A 22,046-nucleotide genomic window follows, 5' to 3' on the forward strand; every position below is an offset into this window, starting at 1 on the left:
TGATTTGAAAATTGCAGCAGGTCATATTGCAATTTAATCTCATTTGTGATTAATTGCCTAGCCCTAACCTGGAGTTCAAGCAAATTATAGGAAATTAGTCAAACTGACTCGTAACCATTTAACCACGCCCATCCCTAGCATTAGCCTCCTATTGTTTTCTCACAATTTACTGTAACGGGCTGTGACAACCAATGGCAGGCTGTTCCATCATCAAGTCATGCTTTACCAAACAGCGCAAACTGGAGGAGAGCCTTAATAGCTCGTAATAAAGAGAAAGAGACACAGAGAGGCTGTGATGCTGCCCTCTGTATCACTGCAGACAGAAACTGCTTTGAATAATGTAAATAACTCAAAATTTTTAAGACTTTTTGTCAAAGAATGATTATTTTGATCAAGTTTGTGCAAAAAAGTCTTAGTCGTTTTTGTTTACTGCATGCAATACATAAAAATCTTTGAATTCTAATTGTCATTCAGGTTTTTGTCTTTATAGTCCTTTAACTTTTTAAAATTCCATTGTCATTGCTGCAGCACACATATTCCTAAATCCCTGGTTGTCCTTAATAAAAAAGGATGTTTAGAGCTTGACAGTGCACCATAGGGAGGATGTTTTACAAGCTTTTTAAGTCAAAAAGTCCAGGTGAGACACAACAGTTAAAAAACAGCCTAGGTCTCACAGAGCTGTTTTGTAAAATAGGCTCCATGGTGAAACCATGAAACTTTACAAGGATTATTAGGTAAATAGTAGATCACCACTTCAATAAAAAAGTTAGTGACAAAATGAGGGGTTTTATATATTAAAAGGGCTCACCTAGCCTCTTAGCTCAGTGCAAGATTCCTCTAGGATCATCGTCCTTCATCTGGACAGACACAGGACACTAGGAGGTCTGCAGGACTGAGTAATTTCTGATATTGGTCATCTCCACACCAGGTAAATCTGTTCAACTGTGGTAAAAATCTTTTTTTTTATATATATATATATATAAAGTTAAGGGATTGTTCTCTATGTATGTAGAAATTTTCTGACAATAATTGCAGCACAGAGGTCCATTTAGAGCTGTAAAGTACTAACTTTTCTTCATTCTCAATAATTTCTAATGACGTTCCTCACTTCCTGACCCCAATGGATTTTAGGATCACATGATTAAAAGCAACCTATTTCCACCACTGCTTTCAATACTTCATAGACTTTTTGCTACCATTTTTCAAGAAGCAATCATTTGCAACCCAGTGAAAACAGGGCCATGAACCACTTTTGGGTCCCAACCCACCAGTTGAAAACCACTGCTCTAATGGATCAGACAGTTCAGCTCTTATCACTAGAAGTTATCTCAAAACTGTCAAAAATGACTGCAAAAGAGGAACCTTTTCTTATTAACCCCTTTTTAGCTTATTTGCCAAACACCTGATGCCACTGTAGCTCCCATTTTTCCCTAGATGTGTATATTTTTTTAATTAGTAGAATCGGATTTCCATCTTTCTCTTCTTTCATATAAAGAAACCCTTGTTAATGTGAACATTCAAGAGGCTTGGTCAGATTATGAGCCTTCAAATATCTATTGTCTGAGTGCTGTGGCTTGAGCTCATTTCTGTTACTTGAAATGCTCGCGACCTTGGAATTTAATCTTATTCTGCCCGTGCTTTCATTGTAAGTCACTCTTGATAAGAGTGTCGGCTAAATGCCGAAAAAATGTAATGCACTGTCTCACTTTTCTGAAGAGTAATTTTCATGTCCTTTTGATAGGTCACACCACACAGGGCATTGTTTATCTGTTGCTGTGAGTTGGGTCACTGCTGGATAGCGAGCAGGCGATAATGGATCCACTGAAAATATGAGCAACAATTTTATAAACAAGAGAGAAAAGAGAGATTAAATGGAAATCAATTCTTTAGGAGAGAAAAAACCACTCTATGGTGAAATATCATCCAAATCCATCTCACTATTGTAAGACTTGTCTTTAAAATAGAAACCATACTTCCGGATTGAAAAAGGCCACCTGTGTTTGTGTAAGGAAAATCTCTGCCCTAACATTACACTCTGCAACATGAAAAAGGCTATTTGATATGATTTAAATTTCCTTAATTGAAGCTTACCATCACAATTTGTATTTAATGCTCCTCATGCTCTTTATCATCATCTGGCTGTAGCTAAGGCCAGGATGGTTTCAGTGTTTTTGCACGGATCATGAACCTCCAGATTAATTTTAATTAAAGTTAAAGGGTCATTGCCCAATATGTAGAGTGGGCTTATATTTGATGTATACTGTTAATTCCCTCAGAATTACAATGCAAGCAGAAACTGACCAATAATGTGATTAACTTTGATTACTGCAACTCTCTTTGTTAGAAATCACCCTCCTCGGTGTAAGCAACCACTCTACAGCACAGCAGAGAGCTCTGGCTAAATCTTGATAACAGGATTTACTAAAAATAAGGAGACAGTGAGGTGAACTGGTACAAAACCAGCTTTAAGTGAATGAAAGACAGGCACCAGGATGAAGTGAATGAGGGGGCTAACCCTTCATATTGTAATACAGTAGTATATCATCCAACTTCACATACTGAAGTTATTTGCTCACATAAAACAGATAATAATGGCTTCTTCTTTTTTATAATGTCCATAATGTCCATTGTGTTGCAGCTTAGGAACAAGGCTATGACAGGATGAAATGTAGGGCTGACACCTTTCACTTGGTTGGTCGGACGGTTGCTCGATACGCTCTCATCAGACCAAGATTCCTGCTCTCCGGTTGGTCGTGCACGTGTGAAAACCAAACAGCGGAAGCACACAGCTGACTGACTGAGAGTCGAACAGCAAAAGCCAGAGAGGAGCAATGCAGTGCCGGTAAAAAATAGAGCTGTCAGTTTTTTAGAAAAGCAACTTTGAATGAATTTCTACCATAACATCATAATGTTTGGAGATATTCAAACCCCCACCCTGCCATGCTCGTGTCCACCCCCACACACAGACACATCCTCATTCCATTTTTCTTATCTTTCATTGAGCTACACCCAATAGGAGCTCAAAATAAAGAGAATAACAGTCATAAAAGAATTTGAATGAAAAACATTTTCCAGTGTTCAGTGTGACAAATTTAAGACAACTGAGCTTTGGATTTAACAGCAGCAAACTGCTATTTAAGCATTTACTGACACACTGATGGCATCTTGAACCATCCTGGTTATTTCTATGGAGATTATGCTAGAAAGACAAGCCCGTCAACATGATCGGGATCAAGTGCAGCTCTCATTTTATTTACAGTATTACCCGTAGATGAGAACATCCGCTCAGAACGCACAGAGGTTCCCGATATGCAAAAATGTTTATGAGCCAGTCTGGAGAGCAGCAGGCTTCTAGTGCACCGATCTCTCCCCCAAAGCAGCCGTCTGCTGTCGCCAGAGCGAAGAGTCTCCTTTATGTACGTTTGCATCTCCTGAATCACACCCTCGTGTTTTTTGTTCTACCATTCACAGTGTAGAATAAAAATTATTTCCACACAGTGCTTCTACAGTGCTTAGGTGTTAATGTCCACTCGTTGCTCTGCTATCAACGCCCTCCATCTTTGCAAAACTGAGGTCAAGAGGTCACACAATGTTCAAGTAACACAGAGAGCGCCCTCTGCTAGAATGAAAGGCAAACTAACATCATGGTGAGATGAATTGAATTTGGATTGAAAAACATTGTCTCCTAATAATGTTGTACTACTGTGATATCATACCGTTACCGTCAAAAGTAAGAAAAATACCGTGATATGATTTTTAGGTCACATCGCCCAGGCCTAGCGGAGAGTGTCTTTGCTCTGCTCTCCATGAAATCATCAACTCCTGAGACCTGTTTTTATTTACCGGTTAGTAAATGCATGCTATTATGCCATTTAACATCAGATTAAAATGTTCACGTTAGCGTTTGTCTCTGTTACAGAGAGTAGAAGAGAGAAAAGACAGTGTCTGGTCAAACTGGAAAAAGCCCCTTTATGAAAAGATAACACACTCAGAGTTGTTCTGATCCCAATACAACTATTTGAAATTAGAGGTGGGTGGTAAACCGGTATTAATACCATCACTGGTAAATTTTTACCCACGCAGATGAAATCGGGCAGAGGGTTATGTAAAGGGTTCCGTATCTTTGTTTGTTTGTTTGTTTGTACGTATGTGTACAGGATAACTCGAGAACAGAAAGTCGGATCTTCACCAAACTTTCAGAGAATATTGGGATAGTGACAGGGAAGAATCAATTAGATTTTGGTGATGATCTGCGCACCATTCGGTTTTTCTCTGACTTCAAAATTTTGAACACCATAGTAATCAATGGGAGCGTAAGTTCCTCTGTGGCGCTGCTTAGGCGTGGGTCTGCCGCCTCAGATGTCCATTCTAGTTTGCTATGGAATGGATTTCTGCAACACGGTCATCACTGGTTTAAATGCCTACATTGTGCTGTGATGCACGCATGAGGCATATCAACTCCCACAGCTGGAGGAGCGAATGATTTGTAAAGAACAGCTCAGGCTGAGTCCAGTCAACAGCATGTTTAGCTCTAGTATTACGTGTAGCCAGGTGACTAACCGAATGTCACCCGCTCTTGCCTATTTTTTTTTGTTGTTGTTTGGTTTTTTTTTTTTTAAAGATTTATTTTGGGCATTTTTGTGCCTTTATTTGACAGAGGAGGACAGCAGACAGAGTCAGAAACAGAGACAAGAGCGGAGGAGAGACATGCGGCAAAGGGCCCCAGGCCAGACCTGAACCCGGGTCGTCTGTGCACATGGGGCGTACCCCAAACCACTAGGCCACCTGCGCCCCTGTCATTGTTCTTTTAATATTTAGCAATAAAACTTTCGATAATCAGCAGGAAAAACAACTTAAGTGTCACAGAGAGGCTCCACATTATGTTTCTTTTTGTTGAGCCATGTTCTGAGTCAAACATATGGCTAGCTATAACCATGCAAGTACATTGCATGTGTAGGTTTATCTTCTGCTGGTGTGTAGCTACCTGCCCACAAGCCTTACCCTCAATTTCCACATAGGATGACCACACCATGGACTGAAGGGCTGCGGTTTGGTCCAATTGAAGGGTGAGCGACCTGGCCCACTGGAAGCGAGTCCAGTGGGTGTGCAGCCCTGATCAGCAGGCATAGATCACAGGAGAACTGCAAATTCACGCAGGAATAGTATGTCAACAGTAGACTATTGTATCTTTTGGGCTTAATTTATCATCCTTTCCGGTATATTATTGCTTCTGCCATTGGGTGAGTACATTAGGAAGCTAAAGGGTTAATGTTTGCTTAAAGGATATGTGGTTTTATGTAAAATTCTTTGGCTAAATGTCCTCAAAAGTTAACTTGTCCTCGTCAATGGCGCCGTTGTAGTTCTGTGACCCACTGACCTCACAGTGACCCTTTGCTCTTGCTGCAAGATGAGATGTAATTTTAATATCCTGAAGATTTGCAACCAGGAGTCTGTGCATTGTGTTGTATTTTGAAACAACTGGATATTCTACGCTGAAACTAGACCTACAGCATATCTCAAACGAAGTGGACTAATGTGGCGCTCCAGGCATGCACTGCTGCCGGTCTGGAGTGCCAGCTGTGGAAAAGCTCTGATAGACTAGAGAGGGAGCGATGTTCTCTGCAGTACAGTTCGCCAGCAGATTGCGGAGTGGTGGCTGTATATGGAAATTGGAGGTTAGAGAAACAGTGCAGATACTTTGGTGATTTTCTTTTATGTTGGTAGAAGTAAAAATGGCCTGGTAATAAAAAGTCAAGAAACAGAATTGCTTTTGAAAGATAGAGGCAGTGCATGTGAAAACATGAAAAAATACATTTAAATAAAGCAACAACAGTTAAAGATTTTATAGTTCATTTTGAACTCTTTCCAGGCTTGTTTGTTGCAGTGAAAATCTGGTTAACAGTTGGCTGATATTAGTGCACGGCATTTTTTCATCTATCAAGTTGTAGTTTAGAAAATCCAACACTAAAAAACATAGTTTGGTATTGTACTTCTTTGTGATGTAGTTATTTTCTAACAAAAATATTCACAGTGGTTCAAGGGCACTTTGATGAGTAACGTGTTTCAAAGAGGAGCATAATGGGGGAAAGTTTGAGAATCACTGACACAGACAACAGCAGATCTTAAGATATTTTTATTTTTGCTCTCTTTTGTTTCTCTTGATGTAAGTCATGATGTTTGTCCTCTTTCATATCTTTACTCATATTTTATTCAGGGAACCCATCACCATTCAAATCTCATGCAGACTTGTTTGTATTGTCCCTGTGCTTCGTAGCACAGCACAAAAGGCATCTGAGATATTACACACCCCGTCAAAATGTTCAGCAACAACTTAAACTAGATCTTCATATTTGTAAAAAAAAAAAAAGATGTGGAGAAATGTCCCCTTTATCCTAAAATTGGAAACATAGCACGCTCTTGTCTTACTTTTTCTCACCAATGTTCTTCTTGTCCATCAAATGTGTCACTTCTGCCTCCCTGTCAGCTTTTCTTTTTATCTCATAAGGAATTGGTTATCATAGTATGACAGCGTGCAGGCGAGTCTCACAAAGAAACCCACAGGGATCTATTAAAGGCTTCTGTCTGCAGACTATATAAATTCAGCCTGCTTTTAAAACAACCAGGCTGTTTCCACTCAGATTAAATTACAACACAGGAAATAATTAACTTTTTAAGTAGACTAACATTAGCAGATTATGCATTACTAGTCTTCAGTCCTCCTTGCAGGGTAAAGGTGACATATCATACCCATTTTCCAACTTTCAAAACAGTCTCCAGTGGTCTAAAACAAATGTCCGTGCAGTGCTTTGGTCAAACTTTAATATATATCAACTACCAGAGAAGGTTTTTGACCCTGTATAAACCAGCTCTAAAAAGTCCATTTTGGTGTCTCCATTTTCTAGATCAAAACTGTGCTGCCCCTAAAATCCTTTCACTCTGCCAGCTTACATGCAGGAGAGAGGGCCTATTAAGTGATACAAAAACCCCATCTAGTGGTGGGTACCTGCACTGCAGCATGGACACAGCAGTTAACCAGCACTGTGGGCCTAAACTTACAAATATTGTTTTTTTTTTTTGTTTGTTTGTTTAACCAAGTCAGGATTTTTGTGCCAACTATGAAGAATAACACTATTTTATCATAAAAATTGTCACAAAAGTCGCCTCAGTGTATAATGACTGCAGTCAGCTTTTTGGAGTCTCTTAAAGGGATAAAAAAAACAGTTTAAACTGTTGTCCTGCGTGTTTCCGTTTCATTTCCACAAAGTGCAGTTTCTGTGCATACTAAAAACAGCTTTATAGAATCATTTTGTTTTCACTGGGTGGAGTTTGGACATCTACTATGGTAAGACAGCTGAGCTCTTCGCCTGTTGTGAGACTGACTCACAGTCCAGGAGCTGTGCTGCCAGATTGCTTTAACCTTGCAAATCAGATGGATTTTCCAGTGTGTCAATTAGGCAAATCCATCTTACAAAAGACCAACCTGCAACGTTTGTGCCAAACCGAAAACGGACCAATCAGCATCACTAGAGGAGAACATGGCAGTAGCTACTGGCAGGTTTAGTTGTACTGAAAGAGATTAGCAATGGCTGCCACTGGTGTAGCAATTAGCTCAAGCATAGCTTTAATATAGTGGTATTTTTATCGAACTAGACCACATTTCTTTATGAAATGAGAGGAAAGAACTGCAACTAAAAGCTTTGTCATGATGGAAAAGGTGTTTTAACTTCGGCACAAGTTAAGGGAGGGTTTAGTTGTATTGCGATCCATGAATGACTGCAGCTGTTACAGCGATTAGCTTAAGCAGCAGGTTTATCAGATCTGGACAGCATAACTTTATTGAAAGAGGAGCAAAGAGCCACACTGAAAGCTTTCCTTGGCAGAGAAGATGTTAACACACTTTCCCCAACCAGCCTCAACACAAGTTTTATCCAGCAAGCGCCACCACTCGTAAAACTATGAGAGCACCTCGCTACCAAGTCAACTTAACTTGCCAGAGCTGCACATGCCTACTACCTCATTTTGTCTTGTCCCTCTGATTGGCCCGTAATGATTGGACAGGCTGAACATTTGTCCAACCATTTTCAGAGATTTGTTTTTCTTATTCTTGCCAGTCCAAAGCCCAGCTTTACCAGATAATTGTGAAATATATCCATGCAGTGGATATATGAAACAGTCTACCTGGTGTGCCAGGTTACCTCTGCTTGTCACTTCTTGTTTTCAATTGAGAAGTCTTTTCAATCAAACCAGCACACTAAAACCTTAATATACTAAACAGTAAAAATACATTTTCCTTTAAATGCAGGTTTATGATTGAATGAGGGGAAAAGTGTCGCATATCCGCTGGTCTGGGGTGTATCACAGCATGATGTGAGCTGTAACGGCACTGTTGCAGAACAGAGAAATGAGAATACATTCTCCATTGTAAGGGTGATGATGGTGGCTGTACTTGTCAGCCGATTTCCTTAATTTTTGGGGATCAGCGCTCAGCCGATACTTACATATGAAACTGATCTTATCCACCGATCTTATCTACCTCTACCTACTAAAATGTGAAAAATGAAAGACTAAAGGAACTGATATAATTTAGTAGTTTGGACAGCAATGCTCTAAAGTTTTCATTTATATGTGAGAAAACTACCTCATGTGCAGTTAAAACAACAATTTTGTATTGTTTCACGGGTATTGTTCAATGTTTTTCAATAAAATAAGATTGGAACATTGAAGGTGTATGCTGTCAGTTATAAAAAAAAAAAATCGATATCACCCAAAATCGGAATCGGCAGGTCAGGCTTTTTAAAGATCGGTGATAGGTGATTGGCCAGAAAATTGCAATTGGTGCACCCCTACTTGTCATGCACCTATCCCTGCATTTAAACTAGGGCTGGGCAATTAATCGCAAATTAGATTAAATCAAAATATGGCCTGCTGCAAATCGCATAAGTTGCAATATTTCTTTAACTTAGAACGTGTCAAAATACCAGTTTGATATATTCATTTTTGCAGCAGCAGAGATTTTATGCACATTATGCAAACATTCAAGTTCCAGTTTTTTAGAATGGTTTACTAAAATCCTCCTTTTTGTGTTTTATGTACATTTTTCTTAATCAAAACATGAGACATAAACATGATAATCCCCTTCAATAAAGCAACTGATAACAAACTGATAACAGAATGAGCAAAAATAACTGCAATCTGATCATTTTTTGATCGTTCTACCCTAGTTCATTTTGTCTAATACTAATGAAGCTTAGCATTAGTTCAGAGAAATCATACACCCAGCCACAATCAGCTGATAGTTAACTCATCCCAATTATTGCCTCCAAGAACCCACAGCCAATCAAAGCTCTTTCTCTCAACACAGCGGTCCATTTAAACATGACGTACTTCTCACTAATTCCTGCTTTCATTTATGTTGATGCCCCATGCTGCTGCTGTTGCTGCTGGCAAAGCTTAACCTCCTCCACCCCAGCTTAAAGCTTGTTGCACCCTCATATTCATGCTACTATGGATTAAATGCTTCAGAAATAATTTCATTGTTTTTAATATCCATTGTCATAAATGTATCTGCTTGACAAATCCAAGAAGCTTCTTTTGAACAGAGTCTTATCCAGCAAGTAAAAATGTACATCCATTTTGCAATAAAATGGTTAAATGTATGATGAGAGTTCCTGATTGAATATAGGTTATAATATAGACTGATTTATTGCTTGTATTTGTTGAAAAAATACATACGATGAGGAATCTAATAATAATCGCAGGTTAAATCGCAATAATGGGAAAAAAAATTAGATAATTAATTAATTAGAAAATCTAATTAAAATTAGATTATTTTTGCAAATGGTTCAGCTGTAGTTTAAAGTGTCAATGTGTTGCATCTGCAGAATACAGCCACCATTAAAAACTGAAAGAGCATCTAAAATGCATCTTATGCCCTCAATTTTTATGGTACTTCACTGACTGAAGACATCCCAAAGAGATTAGGATGTCCAAATTTTCTATATTTTAATACCAAACACTTTTATTTGATAAATCCTTTGTTTTTTTCTGAATGCTGCTATTTAAAGTACCAAAGTTTAAAAACAAACTAGATCTATTGGATAGGATGGGTGCTTATGATGGGAACAGGTTCATCAAAAATAGCAAGCAAACTCCTACATAGTTCATGAATTGTACAAATGTTGCATTTCCTGAATTGTTTTATTAGAAACATGCAGAACTGAGGCCTCACAGCAAGAGTGTTCCTAGTTTGCTTCCTGGTCAGGGCCTTTCTGTGTGGAGTTTACATGTTCTCCCATGCGAGTGTGGGTCCTCTCTGGGTACTCCGGCTTCCTCCCACCACCAAAGACATGCTCATTAGGTTAACTGGAGACTCTAAATTGGCCATAGGTATGAATGTGAGCGTGCCTGGTTGTCTGTCTCTATATGTCAGCTCTGTGATTGACTGGCAACCAGTGTACCCCACCTCTCGCCCAATGACAGCTGGGATAGGCTACAGCCCCCCCACGACCCTGAACGGGATAAGCGGTATAGAAAATGGATGGATGCAGAACTGAAGTTTTGGGAAATCACCACGGCAACCCAATTCCTAGCATTTGAAATGCCTTATTGTAAAGTAATGCAGATAGTGAGAATCAGACTTTCCATAATAGTTTTAAGCCTTTGATTCCAATGGGGTATCTTGCTTTTTTGTTTGCTGACAAAAACTCGCTGCCAAAAAATGCCAGAATTTGCTTTGAAGTTTAACATGACCATGCTGAGACCATAAAGCCATGTTATATCAAATAGTGTGATACTTTGAAATATACCTGTGATCTTATGCCTTCATGTATCCATTTTCAAAGAAAATCTCTAACTTTTTTTTTTATTCAGGAGACTGTTGACCGTAGGAATACTGGATGAGAAAATACCACTTCATTCAGTATTCATAGTATTTAATCTGAGTTTATTTGATCCTCACTTTAATAATTTACTACTCCCACAATCAGAGAAAACAAGTGAGATTACAAAAGAGTAATCTTCACCCACCTGCCTGCGGGAGCCTCGTCCAAACAGCTTTAAATCTGCCCGTAGAAAGACAAACGAATTTAGAGGCTACATCATTTAAACTAATGAGAATTCATCTCATAAATATGGAGCAGTTAACAGAAGCCATGCTAAATCCATGTTCTGCAGTTTATGGTGCGTGATGTGAATAATTCAGGATTACATGCTTTGATATGCGGTGATAAATAGTGGTGAATCTATAAACCTGCAAATGCAGTTTATCCTGCTGTCCACCGATTCGTATGATTCTGAATTATCCATGAGAAAATAGACTGAAAGATAACAGCTGTGTGAAAGTGGGGGAAATTATTGACATTATTTTACACGCAGCCCACAGCTGATTGAGTTGAATATTTTAAGAGATGACATCACAAGACTGACCGAACTGATGCTTTATTATAATGGTAGTCCCCCATTATGGGTGACGCATGCAGCTCTCTGAGCTGACTTTATAGCAGATTGGATTCTTTTCAGCCAAATGCATGCCATTCTATAGCAATGCATTCAATGTATTGTATTATTGTATGCATTGTTACACTGTTCTGTAGGAGACTGTACTGCACTCTATTATATATTGAAGGAAAGTGGAAATGAAGTGCAAGTTGTTAATTAATGGACACAGACTGCTTGACCATAATGTAATGAACATTAAAATTTAAAAAGGCCAATAAGTGACTAAACACACAGTCCCATATTAGCATGCTAATTGCTGTTCTCTGTGTTGGGTATGATAAAGACGACTTTTTTTGTGTGTGCACCCCGGCTCTGTGCGTCAGCAGCCCTGAGTAAATCTGGCAGAGTGAGCTGGGTGACACATGATCCCATCTGCATCAGTTAGCAACAAGAGCGGGCCTGTCAGGTGTCTCATCAACACATTTCAACAGGAAAGCTCAAGGGTCGAGGTACCAGGGGACTAACACCTTGTCCAATCAGAGCGCATTAATCAGACGCACAGTTTGACTTGATCCGCTTTAACAAGAGTGTCTTACACTGTTAAAAATGAGCTGTCAAAGAGGATACTGGCACTTCCTTTCACTTTAAAAACAGAGGAAGAATTAAAGGGCTTACATGCATTATCTAGATGTTGCTCTCAAAATGTGCTACGTCTGAATCATTATCAGAGGTAGTCATTTTTACTTTTTATGGCGGTGTTAAGCGAAGGTCAGCCGATTGCCGGCCTGGCCGACTGCTGAGGCATTTACTTGTAGGGCTGACACCTTTCACTCAGGATGCGCAGCAGGAGACAGAGAGGAGCATGCAGTGCTGGGCAATGCAGGTAGAGTCTATTTATCATGGGATTTAAATGTACATGTTAGCATTAGTGTCTGTTACAGAGAGAGAGAGAGGAAGAGAGAAAAGACGACACCTCCTGGTCATTAAGTCCCAACCAGCTGACTTTTTTCCCCTTCACCTCAATAAATAAACGCTGCACGCTGTCTGATATACTCATACATGACACAGAACAAGCAAGCAATCCTGTTAATAGTTATCATTTTAAATTAGTGAGAGCTATCAAGATTAATCGCAATAATCGTGATTAACTAAAACCCACACTTTTTTTTAAAATCACAATTAATTACAGGCTTTATTGTTGCTTTTCAAAAACTTTGGTTAAGCCAGGTCAGCGCCCCCCTGCAGCCACAGTGATGTAAAAGAAGTACATCACTCCCCCTTAATGTCTCATTTCATTTTAAAAAACTCTCAGCCTAGTGGACAAGTCAAAAGTCATCTGAAGCATTTGTTATCATTTGTAACCTTTTTACTATTTACTCATGGCCTATTTGGTCCATGAAAAGTTCCTTTTCTGTGGTAACATTCATGTGAGAATCTTCAGTCTAGTTATAAAAGCAGGCCTCTATCCAAACTGGAAGTCTCTTACCCTTTTTTTATTTACCTTTATTTAACCAGTATTTATTTCTCATTGAGATTGCAAAAATGTTTCTTTTACAAGGGAGTCCTGGCCAAGACAGCAGACAGGAAAAATAAAAAAAAATTACACAAACCACTTTAGAATGCAAAATAGTGGAATTTTAAAATACTATAAATAAGGTGCAGTTAACTGTGATTACCTACAGAAATCCAGAGATTTATCACCGTAAAAATGATCCCTTATTATATTTTTTCAACTATATGATACAAAATAGTTATAGTGCCATGACCAAGGAAATTACATTGTTAAAGGCAGGTACATGCTGATCATCCCAGGGATAAAAACAAATCAATAATGAATAATATATCAACAATGGGGCTTGCTCTAAAGTTTGGGAGTGCTTTGCATGGCCTTTCTGAGCAGAAGAGGAGCAGCTAAAGCCAGTGAGTGCGTGCTGCTCTCACAGTCAGTTTGTTTTTATTCCCTAATCTAAGGTACTGCATTTGGGTTTAATCTGATTCACAATGGTGATGTGATTTGACTGTATGAGTTAACCAGCCTACTTCTAATGTGTTCCTTGTCTACTTGTTTGTCCGTTCTTTGCTCTGAACTCCGTCACAGTGAGTGTGCAGGCTAGACGACAGAGGAGACAGTGAGGTCTCCTCCTCCCTTAAAATGTTTCTTTACACCTCCAGTCAACCTGTCGACCTTCTTTATCCCCATTAATTCAGTAAACCAACCTAAAGAGCATGCAGTCCGGACGTTATTTATGATATTTAAGTGTCGGTTTTAATGATAATTAAAATATGAACAGTATGAAAACCGTGAGGGAATTTTATCATGGTTATTAATGAAACCAGTAACCGTTTAATCTCTAATCTCAACCACAAAACAAATTTATGTTAATTGTTAACCTATCATTAACCTTACCTGTTGGATTCTATGGACTAAGTGCTGTATTCTGTTTTACAGTGGACACACTGCTCCACATTTACTTTTCTTTTTATCCACCGGTGATCCCACACTTCCTGTCATTTCCACTGAGGTGTCTGTTATTTTTGACCATCTGTATTTTCTCTCTCTTTTTCCAAGATAGTCATGCGTTGCATCAACTTTACTGCACATTATGTTATGGCAACAGCAAAAGTAAGTGCTAGGGATGCACAGTATTGGATTTTTGACAATATTTGATATTCCAATATTTACAAAAAAAATTCAACAGACACCAATATTGAAACAGATAACTAAGTGCAGTTCAGACCAAAAGCTTCAGTCCTTAAAGTACACAATTTAAAGCTAAAGCATGAACAATTTAACAGATTCCAGTCCTTACACCAGACTTTAAAATGTTAAACATAATGACGGATAAAGAAAAAGACTTTATTTGTCATAAGTCCATTGGTCCAGCTTAAAACTCCACAAACTTGTGTCTTTGTACGGCTAATATTTACAGCTGATATAGGCAGATTTTTACAGCCAAAATATCGGTGTTAAATCAAAGTATGCCCTGCGATACACAGTGAGATGAATACCTATACATATTTAAATCACTAAAAGTATATGTCATATAATGTACATGTATAATATTGCAGGATTATTTTAGCCCTAAATTCAGCTAACTGGTAGCTTCAGCTCTGCTTCAGCGTCCATCCAAGAGGTGAAATATAAATTTGCTGACTAAGGAAGCACTGTCTAGCTGCACTGAATTCAGATTTCTGCAACGTGTTTATTGTAAATCCTCATATCGAGATAACAGTAAAATTGTGATTTATTTCACAGCTCTATTCCAGGCTATTAAGCAAAGATTTTGTCTAATGCTCATAGTTGACAAACAAAAGCATTCTGTGTAAAGCTGCGATAATTTACAGTAAATAATCCAAAGTAAATTAAATGGCAATGGACTGTACTTATGTAGCACTCCAGTGTTCTGCCCACTCATTTACACTGGTCATCCATTCATCAATTCACACCATTTTGCAAAGTGATGGCAGAGGATGCTACATAAAGTGTCCATCAGTATTAATTAATCTCATTCATGCATATTCACATGCTGCTGCTGACTCAGCCACTGGGATCATTTTGGGGTTCAGCATCTTGCCCAAGGACACTCTGACATGAGGACTGCAGGAGCTGAGATTAAACCAACAACCTTCTCATACAGAGCTGACTGACTTTACCACTGACCCACAGCCACCCCAGATACTAGGACAATCCAGTGCTTGTTACATATTGCAGTACAGCGACAGTGCCATAATAAAGTTCTGCCGTCTTACCCCTCTGCACTTACACACTGCATCTGCAACACTTAGACACTCACTTAGAGCTACACAGTCAAGCAAAGTTTAGATGTTACACTTTGCCAGCCACTCCCCTCAGTACGCCTCTGCCAAAATCTCTGATGGCGAATCAGTGGCGGAACAACTTCAACCCACGATGCCACCTCCATGTGTTACACACTACACAAGGTGAAGCACGAGTGTAGATATCAAACTTTAAGTGGCAGTCTGTGAGCGCCATAGAAAATCCAAGATGCTGCAATCAAACATGTCAAATATTTACCACTGTGTTTCCCACAAAGACTATACTTGGGTGGGCCACCCAGGTATATTTACAGCCACCTACATATATTTGCTGATTTTTTTTTCCTTGTTTTATTCATGCATTTTCACCATTGTCATGCACAAGAGATATCCACTTGTAGATCCCTCCCATGACTGCACTGACTGAATCCACAACAATTCGTGTTAAAAGTGACGCCACTGTTGAAACAGTTTCTACAGCTACTTGCTGCAGGTATTAACCAGTACTCCTGGACTCTAGGATGATGGTTGCAACTCCCTCACCAACAATAAGCTTCCACACATGCAGCTGACCAGCAACAATTGCAGAATATGGAGTGAAGCATTTCAAAAGATCACTGAACAACTTAATACAACATACTGTGGATGTAAAGCGTTGTTTGCTTGATTTTACAGCACGAAGATGGTGGATGAATGGAGTCGCAAAGTAGAGACGAGTGACAAACTTTTTGAAACTGCGGAGGTTCCAATGACTTTTACATCTGACGTGTGGAAACATTTTAGTTTCCTGGTGTCAAGAAATGAGAAGAGCAAAAATGACAGACAAACAAAAGACAGTAAGCAGACACTGCCGGACCGGAGTGACACACTTCATGGAGAATACAAGTAACATGAAGAGCATCTTGATAAATCATCATTCCGTAAAGACTCACGGAGATCCAAGGAGCAAAAGACTCTCGCAGAAGCGTGTGCAGTCCCACTTCCCCACAACAGTGCAAGGGCTCAACAGATTACAAGGAGTATAGGTGAATATATCGCCAAAGACCTACAGCCGTTTAGTGGTGAGCAACGAAGGTTTTAGAAGGTTAGTAAACACCCTGGAGCCAAAGTAAAAAATAGGTAGTAGAATTGAAAATGTTTGAAAAACCAGATGAAAAACCTTTTTATTAACAAGGTTCACCTGGTGCAGTTTTTTATTTTATAAAAAGAACTTTTAGGTATCCCATACTTCATCTTATTTCCTTTATCCTCTATTTGTTAATAGATCTTTCAAAATTTTCAATCACGTTTAAGACTATGACACCTACAACACTTTTTTGCACATATTGTTATATTTAAAGTGCAATTGTTTAATAAATGCAGAAGTCAATTTTTCTAAGTCTTCATCTGTTGTTCTGAGGTTGTTTTTAATACCGCAATAAATACTGGACCGTGGACTTGTCACCAAGTTAAAAACTGTATCGTGAGACTTTGATTCCGCTACATCCCTAACTATTAGGGTTTGTTTTTGTAGGGATACGCAATATTGAATTTTTGACTATATCAAAATGACAGATAGATACTGTATTAGTCCTATGCAGTAAATTGCTTTTTTACAGCTGCAAACATTCGGACAGCCAATCATCATAGAAACACACATAATGGGTATAAGAAATGATGATATTTTAAAACACCAATACCGACATATAAATCGAGGAGGGAGGAAGTTGACAGTCTGGTAGATGTTTTATGTTTTGAACTTAACTCAAAAGGCTCAGGGCTAACAGTGGGCCTCCTGGAGTCTGTGACACCCTAGGCAACCATCTACTCCTAATGGTAAACTTGTACCATTTGCCAATATTAAAGGCAGGTGTATGATTTATACTGCCAGTAAGTATGGCTGATATATCTGCAGTAAATGTCAGCAGAAATGTTCATACTTGCTGATGCTAAAAGTTCAATTTAACCTAATATCTACTGATAACATCATTTCCATGCATGCCTAGTTTAAAGTGTATGAACACTTTAGTGTTGATTTTAAAAAGCTGATAACTGTTAATTAACAGCAAACATAATTGTTAGTCTCAAGTCGGAGTTTAACCGTCATTATTGTGATATAAATGTTTTAAGAAGAAGCATTCAGATTGGCATTTTTGACCCTTGAATATTTTTTGATACCACATATATTGAAATATACATCTGTTGTTTTGTTTCTTTAAAAAGTTCAGAAATATAAAAAACTGCACCTATTTTATACATCCCTTAAATATTGTGAGCACACTCCTGTACATTTTAGGGATTTTAATGATACTGCATGTTTGCGATATTTCAGTGCCACTTCTGCTTGTAATTTGTGATAGCTGAAACTATGCCTCGTATCATCATTTTTTTGCATAATATATTCCAAGTTTCAAATTCTGGTTTTATGATTACCCTTACAAGCATACAAAAGTTTAAATGTGTCCGAAGCAGCGGGCTCTTAAGTCTCTGACACCATAATTATATTCATTCATCCAAGCATCTATTCAAACTGTCATCAGAGCTATTTTTATATCCATACTTCCTCATATAATAAGTAGTTTAGAGGATGGTTGTACAGAGCACAGTCTGGAATATCACTGGAGAAATGTAAAAAAAAAATAACATTAAAGATAAATGTGAGTGAGTGAACTGAGCTGAGTTTTTATGTTTGCTTTGCAGTGGAACATGTCCCATCAGAAGTGACACACTCTCAGCATGAGAATGACACAAAAAGCTACCTGGGGTATGGAAGAGTACTTTGTATTCTGCAGGCTGAGCCTCATTATACTGCTCTGTTAGACATACTGTAACATTAAGTCAGGGAAGGGACCGGAACATCTGGCTCAATGGCATTAAGTCCCTTCTGTGACCTTGGTGACAGTTATCAGTTATTGTTAGTGCTCGGTGTTACAGAGGAGGTGAGACTAGTGCTAAGGATAAGTCACTTAGAGTGTTTAATTCACTAATATTTTGCCAATGCTCTGTATGAGGCTGCTGTGCAAAACTGTACATAGAACTTATATTCTAGCATGCACTCTCTCAGGTGGAGTTATGTGCATTTTTGTGCTCAAGATAACCCAAGAACGGGATGTCAAGTTTGTGCAAAACAAGTATAAGTTCGATCCAGCAGAGAGTACTCATTTTAAAATGCAATAATTTCTTGTTTACATGAAAATCTGACCCAAAACTGCAACTGGTACACTAACTAAAATGATCACCAGTGCATCTGAAATCCATTCCACAATCATTTTTTGGTTCCTTTTCTCTTGGAGAGATGCCCATTAAAACTTCCAGTTTATTTTCTGGTTGCTGTGTGCCTCTGCATGACCTTGGAGGGCAGAGGGATGGAAACAGAGATGATGGCTCCCTGACTTTACGCACACTTTACTTTTTATGCTCCCTGCATTCCTCTACGTGAGGGTGGAAAACACCAGAAAAGTTACACACTGGATCCAGAGACCAGCTCCCCTCGGTACAGTCACGCTGCAAAGTGAATTCATCACCCAGTATCAAGCGAGCATCAACAGTCAAGGGCACATTAGAGTCCCTGAAATACAATGGTGTTTCACTGGCAGGGGAGACTGGGGTTTCTACTGTACAGGATGTGTACAATGCTGAGAGTAGATAAGACTTGAACAAATGCACGACTTACCTTCTGCGAGCAGGCGAACGGCGTGCACGAAGGAGGGGTCCAGGCTGTTTTTCTCGGACACCAGTTCAGGTAAGTACTTATCTGGATGCATTATTACCACAGCGTGAGAGCTCTTCGCCGGCCGTGCAGGTGAGACGACAGGAATGGAACTGTAAAGCTTCCCGCTCCTGCTTTTAAGTAGCGTCAACACAACGAGAACCCTCCTATAAAGAAGCAGAAGAAAAAACAAGTAGTCGTCCCAGGTTTCCGAGATGCTTGAGGTAACTGGAGGTTGAGTTGTGATTCAGAGGTGTGAGCCCATCTCTGCCGCCACCAGCGCCGCTGCCTGCTGCCTCTCCTCTCCTCGGCTCTCCGCCAGACTGTCAGCCTCGGCGGGTCTGCAGACCGCGCTGCTGCTGCTGCTCCCCGCCCCTCAGATACATTATTGGCCATATTCTGGGACTGGCACTGCTGGAAAACAAAGACATGTTCCCACTGAGCGCATACCAATTGGTGCTCGGAGGGAATGGATTAAAAAGAAAAGTTAAGGTTGTTTTAGGACGGCGCTGAGAAAGGTTCCTGCAATAATCTCACTCTGAAATAGATCCAGCTGGTTAGCTGAAGTTAGCTACTGGAAATATTCCCTCATGAAATTAAGTAGGAAAAGCTGAAGTGTAACAGCAACACAATGTTGTTGCAGCTGGTTACAGCAGAAATAAGCCTAGTTACACCAGTGGCACCATTATGGACAGTCTATAGCACATTGTAAACGAAGAAACAAATCAAAATGCCTAACAGCAGGGGTCATTGAGTACATTTGCACAAGGGCCAGATTTACTCTTGACAGAGTCTCTGGGGGCAGGACTTCCAAATAAAAAAATTAAATCAATATTTTGTTCTGATTAACATATTATTTTATTAGTATTTGTATTTTCTTTCAAAACGCAGGACGTTTTTAGGCATTACCAGTGAGATCTATCCCAATCTATAATGCCATAGACCCAAAGAATTGGCTGGGTTTCTGAAGATCGCTGAGAATGGGCCCTCAGCAGTTCTGATTAAGCACCATATGGACTCATGTTCCACGCTTTTCACTACTTCACTGCTTCATTCTGCCATGTCTGCAACACTTTGTTTTACTTTGTGCTACTACTTTGTGCTACTAATCCATTTTTGCCACTTTTTGCTATTTTATCACTTTTTAACCCACTTCCTGCTTTTTCATTAATTTGCCATTGGCTACTTTTGCACCATTTTGCCACTTTTAACCCATTTTTTGCCATTCTTTAACTCCTTTAAACCATTTTTCTTGCTTGTCTTATCCCTTTTGTGCCACTCCTTTATCCATATTTGCTACTTTTTGTCTATTTTTGCCACTTTTCAGTACTTTATCCACAATTTTTGCCACTTTTAACCCATTTTTAACATACTTTCTGCCCCTTTTTTCCTTTTATACCAATGGTTTGCCACATTTTAACCTCTTTTCACCACTTTTCCTGTAAGTTTTTGTCCCTTTGTGCCACTGCACACCCCATTTGGATTTTTGCCACACTTTAACCCCTTTTCCCCACTTTATCTGGCCATTTTTGCCAGTTTTTACAAGAAGCCAAGCAGATGACATTTAAAACAAATAAGTGACAAAAATCTTAAGCGACGTTCAATTAAAAGTAATTTCTAAAGACAGCGTGAGATAAAAATGAAATAAAACAAACAAAACTTCTCTTAAATGTAGATGACAGCTTAAAAGTAATGCTCCATTTTATACATTTTAATTGGCAAATTAAGCGCAGATCAGAAAATAACAAAAAGGTACAAGCAAGCACGCTTTTAAAAAAAAGTCCTCAGAGAGTTTTTGGAAGTCAGCCATATTTGATATCAAGCAAGTGGCAACCTCCATGCTAAAAAGGTTTATGGTCATCTTCATTATAACTGTTAAGGGAAATTTGTTTGCAGTCAGCAGTAAAACAGACATCCATCAGGATTTCTGTTTTACTACAAATACAACATGAAAAATGCTAGAATAAGTACAAGTCCAATGGTCAATCAAACGAGTATCAAAATAGAGATGCATGATATTATTGGAATGATATCAGTATCGGTTGACATCAGCTTAAAAATTTAATTATTGGAATTGGCAGATTAAAAAAAAAAAGCCACTATTTACAACTAATATATCGGCACTAAATGTTGGCTCATTTCTGCTATCAATACCCAGACGCAATGACGGACCAGCTTCAAGTCTGGCCTCAGGCTCTTTCAAAACACATCATTCCCCACTCTCTAATCCCTGTTTCTGACTCTATCCACTGTCCTGTCTCTCTGATAAAAATTAAAAAAGGCAAAAAAAAAAAAAAAAAAAACACCCAAAATTAAAATTATTTTTAATGTAATAAAAATGAATGTATTTCATTCAGGAAAACTCTTACCGTTTTATTGTAAAATGGATATACAGTTTTACTTGGCAGAGAAGGCTCTGTTTAGAAGAGTCAAGCAGCATGCTTTGACTTTCCAGGAAATGTCAGCATGAATAGATGCATTTATGACAATGTGTATTAATACAACAAAATTAGTTCAAAACAATGAATCTATAGTAGCGTGAATCTGAATATGAGGTTGCAACAAGCTTTATGCTATAAAGGAGGAGGCTGGGGTGGAGAAGGTTAAGCTTTGCCAGCAGCGTGTTGCATCAGCATTAAGGCAAGCAGGGATTAGTGAGAAGTACGTCATATTTAAATACACTGCTGTGTTGAGAGAAAGAGCTGTGATTGGCTGTGGGAGCTGGGAGGTGATAATTGGGATCAGCTGGCCAGCAGCTGATCAGGGCTGAGTGTTTGACTGCTGTGTTCCACATGAGCTAACACCAAGCTTTATAAATAATGTTTTGAAGCGCACAGCTTGACTTAGATCTAGCCCTTTGCCTTTACTGAACGTTACTTAAGGGCAGCATTTCTAATATGGTGACCTCCGCAAATGAGCTTCAACTGTCTGCTTTATGAGTAACGTCACTTCAGCCGTGGTCAAGCTACATGTTTTCAGCATGATTACAGCCTGTCCCAACAGTTGTAGGAACTTCGTCGTGTACTGCGTCATAGTGAACAGCGATCAAAGTCACATCTGAGACACCTACCGACCTCCTGACGGTAAGTCTAACATGTTTTAACATGTTAGACTTAACATGGTTTTTGTCCTCTCTACACCCTCT

General features: G+C 39.0%; 1 protein-coding gene across 1 annotated transcript in view; it reads right to left on the reverse strand.

The window, feature by feature from the left end:
* Positions 1-18,956, reverse strand: part of khdrbs2 (KH domain containing, RNA binding, signal transduction associated 2) — a 194,470-nt gene extending 175,514 nt beyond the window's left edge. The window contains exon 1 of the mRNA XM_041789997.1: positions 18,866-18,956. Coding sequence (XP_041645931.1) covers positions 18,866-18,956 — 91 coding nt within the window. The remainder of the gene's footprint in view (positions 1-18,865) is intronic.
* Between the last annotated feature and the right edge of the window lie 3,090 nt (positions 18,957-22,046).

The sequence above is a fragment of the Cheilinus undulatus genome, linkage group 6, assembly GCF_018320785.1.
Source record: "Cheilinus undulatus linkage group 6, ASM1832078v1, whole genome shotgun sequence".
Taxonomy (NCBI): domain Eukaryota; kingdom Metazoa; phylum Chordata; class Actinopteri; order Labriformes; family Labridae; genus Cheilinus; species Cheilinus undulatus.